The sequence below is a fragment of the Ctenocephalides felis genome, unplaced genomic scaffold (assembly GCF_003426905.1).
Source record: "Ctenocephalides felis isolate EL2017-DRISC unplaced genomic scaffold, ASM342690v1 CF-g0.4_SCAFFOLD_00845, whole genome shotgun sequence".
Lineage (NCBI taxonomy): Eukaryota > Metazoa > Arthropoda > Insecta > Siphonaptera > Pulicidae > Ctenocephalides > Ctenocephalides felis.
This window is the reverse complement of record NW_020536999.1, coordinates 27,494,294-27,499,895: the sequence shown is the minus strand read 5'-3', so window position 1 is coordinate 27,499,895 and position 5,602 is coordinate 27,494,294. Positions and strand designations below refer to the sequence as shown.

The following is a 5,602-nucleotide window of genomic DNA, read 5'->3' as shown; positions in this document are numbered from 1 at the left end:
ACTGCATAATTGCGCAACCTGTGACTTGCACATGTATTCTGTAGCTTGGCAGACTGGTGGCCTGGTGCAAGCGAGTAGACATAAGCACTTTACGATTATTTTAATTGCGCAATCATTCATCCCGGCATGTTCATTCGTTAGCCGCGTGTGGCAGCACATGTCCCGTTTTTGTTTTACTTTGTATCGAATACGTAATTCAAATTTATGAAGTTATTAACTTTTGAAACTATTTAAATTAGCCCTCTGAACTCTTTGAATTCTCTTCTGATGCTGTAAATATATAAATTAATAAAATTATATATTTTTACGTTTCTTAGTTGACATTTTTGATATACTTGCGCAAATAAATTAAAAATGAAACGGCGCTAGCATCTTCAACAAAAAAACTGTAGACCTTAACTGCAAAACTGAGCTCATTTATCTGTGATCTGAACTTATTTATCTATGCTGAGATCATTTCCAAAAAATTGTAGATCTACAATGTTTATTTATCTATGTGTAGATCGACAGCTAAAACTGTACACATGGCAACACTAGTTCTATGAAGGAATAAAATATCATTTACTGGTAGGGCTCATTTTTGACGTATTTGATATTTCGAGCTTGTTAGAAGGAATAAGGTTTGTACTTTTTGCATATATATTAATCTGAACTCATGTGAATAAATTAGTTTTTGTTTTTTTGCCAAAAATCAAGTTATCGGTTTTTGATATAAAAGTGTGAATTATGTAAGAGCTCATAAGTAGAGTCAACGTAACTTTCATATAAATATTGAGTGCAGCTTTAAATATGTAATTAAACGAATATCTTAATTAGTGTTGCAGTGAGAGTTTCTTTTATAACTATTCAATTTAAATCCATTCAAAAATTCTAACCTATTTGTGTAGTTTTATAGTAGATTGCATACCGAATTTTGCTATTTACTTTACACTCGGAATTCACTTACTGATAATGTTTTCCAATTGCAGATAGGAATTAAGGATGTTGTCACGCGTGAATGGATCATTTAGCCCAATATGCAGTCAAATCGTCGCTGTTCCTTCAACCCAGCAAAACAGGGGCATGGCAACTCTGAAAACTATTTCCATGCGATTGAAATCTGTTAAGAATATCCAAAAAATTACACAATCCATGAAGATGGTGTCTGCTGCTAAGTATGTTACCTAAACTATATATTATTTCTATTAGTTTTGTGGTTTGTTGATTATATTTAATTATTTTAAATTAGATATTCTCGAGCTGAACGTGAATTACAGCAAGCTCGTCCAATTGGTATAGGAGCTTCCCAATTCTATGAAAAAGCTGAAGTAACAGGAGCTGAAGACAAGCCAGACAAATTATATGTTGCTATTACCAGTGATAGAGGTAAAGTTGAAACTCACTGCATAAAAAAATAAATGCTCATTTGTCATTAAATTTGAAGGTCTCTGTGGTGCTGTACATACTGGTGTTGCTCGTGTGATCAGGAATGAACTTGCTGCCACTAAAGATAACATTAAAGTAGTTTGTGTTGGTGACAAATCTAGAGCCATTTTACAAAGATTGTACTCCAAAAATATTCTTATGGTAGCCAATGAGGTAAGATCATTCAAATATAAAATAATAATTTTATAAATCAATTTTCTCATGATTTTTGGAACTGAGTATTTAATATATATCTATTAAATCTTCATATAATATATGGGATTTTTTATTCAGGTTGGACGTAAACCACCAACTTTCCAAGATGCAGCTAAATTAACAAATGCTGTATTGAATTCAGGTTATGATTTCGCATCCGGAAAAATAATTTACAATAAATTTAAATCTGTTGTCTCCTACAGTTCTGCTGAATTACCATTGTTTAGCCTGGGAGCTGTTGAGGTTAGTGCTTTGATTGCTTTAATAAATTAGAAATTTATATAAAGTTTTTAATTATCCAATTTATTCAGAAGATTAGTTACCATAATTCAAACATTTGTCATCTTATTAATCTTTATGTAATATACTCTTTCTTTTTATAAAAAATAGTTTATATTAAAAATGCGTGTATTATATATTTTTTATATGATATATTAGATGTTATTGTTTCTATTCATACTTCTAATTAATGTAATCAAACAAAATTTAAAATTTTGTTTGCCTTTGTTGGCTTATGTTGTTTGGCTTTGATCAAGGTTGAAATTATGGTGCATGAATGAGAATGGGTTCGATGTATGTATGCAATGGATTTAAAATGAGTTTAATTTTATTCAATATCATTCTTTAAGCAATATTTTTTATTTTAGTCTGCCCCAAAATTGGGTGTATACGATTCCTTAGATGCTGATGTCATCCAAAGCTACTTGGAATTTTCAATGGCTTCATTATTATTCTACACAATGAAGGAAGGAGCTTGCTCGGAGCAGTCATCCCGTATGACTGCTATGGACAATGCTAGCAAGAATGCAGGAGAAATGATTGACAAATTGACATTAACATTCAACAGAACTAGACAGGCTGTCATCACCAGAGAACTTATTGAAATTATTTCTGGAGCTGCTGCTTTGGATTAAATTTCATACAAATATTTTAATATGTGGCTTCATCTAAGTAGCTCAATTTATTACAATATCTTTAATACTTTGTTTATTTTTATTTTGATTCTTGTACCAATATAAAAATAAACAAAATATTATTTTACAAAAATTTCTTATTATTTGTATATTTTGAAATTGTGGATTATATGAAATCAACTTGATAAAATAAACTCAGTGTAAAAATAACATTAAAAATGGTATTAGAGTAACTAATATTTGGATTTTCCTTTTCCTGCAGAATCCTGTTCTCGTCCGAAAATTATCCTATGTTCCCAATTTTATACCTCAAGTTAGATATGCGGCAACAATGAAAACTATACATTTGAGAATCAAGTCCTTGGAGAGTACAAGAAAAATCACTCAATCCATGAAAATGGTAGCTGCATCAAAGTAAGATTTTGTGATTTTAAATTTCGAGTCTATTACATGAAAATGATCTCATGTTCAGTTTGATTTTACCGAAATATTGCTTTTTTGGTATCAAATTTTGAAATTACTATGTGAGTATATGTAATAATAAATATGTAACACATATTGTTTTATCTCTGATATGTATTTTTGGATTTCACAATCTACATTACCTTTGAAACAATTGTCTGTTAAAAGCTATTGAAATATTTTCATTAACATTTAAAATTTCAATGTAGATTTGCTCGAGCAGAAGTTGTTTTTCAGAAAATGAAAGGTTTGATGGATGCGTCAAGATCTTTTTTTGATAAAACTAAAATCAAATTGGATACAAATCTTCCAAATCAACTTATCATATACATTACAAGTGATCGAGGTATTTCATTATGAATAATATTGCTTTTGTTACTGTAAAACTTTAGTTGATTACTGATAAACTTTTGGTACTATACACTTATTATGTGTTAGTAAGCATTCAAATGAAAATTCTACTTTGTGAACATTTATTTATACAATCCAATTCCATGTTTCTAAACCAGGCTTATGTGGGCCCGCCCATTCTGGCTTATTCCGTAAATTACGGGATGAATTGAAAGTAACCAAAACCAGTTATAAAATTGTTTGTTATGGAGTAAAGGGAAGAAACTTGATGAGCATGCTGTTCAGCGATCATTATTTATTTGTTGCTACAGAGGTAATATACCTATTTATATATTATGACTAAATTTAACTTAACAATAGAGTTTGACCAGATTTTTATTGCAATAGTAATGTAATAACCTTATTAACTTCCCGTAGGGCAAGTTATAGTAATCGCAAAAAAACGAAAATGAAAATTTTTATATAACTTTATGTTTCAAAGATTTTTGAACATTTTGGTATATACCTTAGAAAAAAAGGATGTATGTGTGTGCGTGTGTGTTTTCGTCCATGATTTCGGGAACACGGATCAACCGATTTGAATAATTCAAAAAACATTAGATCCGTATTGATAAAGAGACGTGCTGATTAGTTTTTGGCAAAGGCAGGTTTAGCCGTTCCAAAGATGCGGGCAGTTGATATTGGCATTTTGCCTTGCTGCAAGTTATATGAACTTCCCGATATGTGTAAATAATCGACTTACCTATAGCAATCGCAAAAAAATCAAAAATAAAATCTTTAGAAAAAATGGATTTATTTATGTTTGTTTGGATACAATTTGTCGTCCCTTAATATTAGTTACTTTTGTAACATATTACATTATCTGTTTTTCAGGCTGGAACAACGCAGCCTATTTTCCAGGACGCGGCCAAGGTTGTGGATCAACTCATAAGAAGCGACTACAATTATGAAACTGGAAGAATTGGTTTTAACAATATATTGCTAAAATGCAAATAAGACCTTCATCTATTCCCATTGCCAATTTCGAAGTATTAAAGGTGAAATAATTTCCTAAGTTTAATCTTTAACTTATTGTTCGTATATTTTGACTATCTTCTCTATTATCAGTGTTATGATTGCATATTACTTTTAGGCAAGTGCCATGCGTAATATATATCAAGATATTTCAGATGAAGAGTTGAGATGTTTTTCGGAATTCTTGCTCGCCATGCAATTGTATGGTGTACTTATTGAGAATTATACCTCAGTTCAATGTTCTCGAATGATGGCAATGGATGGTTCATCAAAAAGCGCAGCGGACGCAATCTCAAAACTAAAACTTCTATATAACAGGTATTAGAACATACAAAACAATTGAGATAGTAATAATGGAATCGATTCTCATTAACAGTGACATTATATTATTTCAGAACAAGACAAGCTACTATTACAAGAGAGTTAAGTGAAATTATATCAGGAAAGCTAGCGCTTGAACAAGAAGAATAGTTTTGGAATAAAATTGTGACACACAATGTGGAAAATAATACAGATATTTCAATGTAAGTCCAATAATATTATAATTCTAAAATAAATTCTTTTTATTAAAATAAGTAGATAATTTATTTATTTTAAATTAAAACAAATATTTGAATGTACTTAAAACAGTAGCATATTTATTTTCTAATGTAGCTATATGATTTACATTTCATATATCTTACAATATAATAATAGTTAACAATTAATGTTTACTACAATTCTATGTTTCATATAAATATTTTACGTCAATGTTATTTAACTTATTGGCTTACATATTTGAGAATCATGTGAGATTCAATAATTTACATAAAAGTAGAATAAAAAAATTGTTTACAATAACTAACATGACACATTTTTACCACATTCATTTTACAAAGCGGAATAGATTAGCAATTACTTAATACACATAATAATATTTGATCGCCTTAGTGAATTTGAACTAAATCTGCATTTAGTCTTTTTCCCAATAGTATATATTTTAAAAAACAAAAATAAATGAAATACCGCGTTTTATTAAAAAAAAATTCGTTCTTTTGTTTAACAATGTAATTTATCATTTACCAGTTTTCCATGTACTTTAAGTTTTATAATCTAACAAGAGCATTCAAGTAATTTGTCAAAAATTGATTTTCCTTTCATTAATTTGATTAGTTTAACATATACTCAATTTTGAAGTACTCGTTATTGCTATCATCTATATAAAGCTATGCTGAGTTGGTTATTTTTAGTTTCATTACTTA

At 29.4% G+C, this 5,602-nt stretch overlaps 2 protein-coding genes across 2 annotated transcripts; both read left to right on the top strand.

Annotated features, from left to right (window-relative positions):
- The first annotated feature begins 486 nt into the window (after nt 1-486).
- Nucleotides 487-2,628, top strand: LOC113372640 (ATP synthase subunit gamma, mitochondrial-like). Its single transcript, XM_026613000.1, has 6 exons — nt 487-620; nt 969-1,154; nt 1,229-1,365; nt 1,424-1,578; nt 1,699-1,863; nt 2,268-2,628. The coding sequence occupies exons 2-6, from the start codon at nt 982-984 to the stop codon at nt 2,532-2,534; spliced, it is 897 nt and encodes a 298-aa protein (XP_026468785.1). The 5' UTR covers nt 487-620; nt 969-981; the 3' UTR covers nt 2,535-2,628.
- Nucleotides 2,629-2,865: 237 nt separating this feature from the next.
- Nucleotides 2,866-4,832, top strand: LOC113381284 (ATP synthase subunit gamma, mitochondrial-like). Its single transcript, XM_026620239.1, has 7 exons — nt 2,866-2,948; nt 3,206-3,342; nt 3,506-3,660; nt 4,221-4,311; nt 4,377-4,384; nt 4,480-4,679; nt 4,757-4,832. The coding sequence occupies exons 1-7, from the start codon at nt 2,866-2,868 to the stop codon at nt 4,830-4,832; spliced, it is 750 nt and encodes a 249-aa protein (XP_026476024.1).
- Nucleotides 4,833-5,602: the final 770 nt, after the last annotated feature.

Coding starts and splice junctions, on each gene's coding strand:
- LOC113372640 (XM_026613000.1), top strand. CDS start 982: ATGTTGTCACGCGTGAATGGATCATTTAGCCCAATATGCAGTCAAATC. Junction 1,155..1,228: donor AAGATGGTGTCTGCTGCTAA/GTATGTTACCTA, acceptor ATTTTAAATTAG/ATATTCTCGAGCTGAACGTG. Junction 1,864..2,267: donor TTAGCCTGGGAGCTGTTGAG/GTTAGTGCTTTG, acceptor TTTTTATTTTAG/TCTGCCCCAAAATTGGGTGT.
- LOC113381284 (XM_026620239.1), top strand. CDS start 2,866: ATGAAAACTATACATTTGAGAATCAAGTCCTTGGAGAGTACAAGAAAA. Junction 3,661..4,220: donor ATTTATTTGTTGCTACAGAG/GTAATATACCTA, acceptor TCTGTTTTTCAG/GCTGGAACAACGCAGCCTAT. Junction 4,680..4,756: donor CTAAAACTTCTATATAACAG/GTATTAGAACAT, acceptor ATATTATTTCAG/AACAAGACAAGCTACTATTA.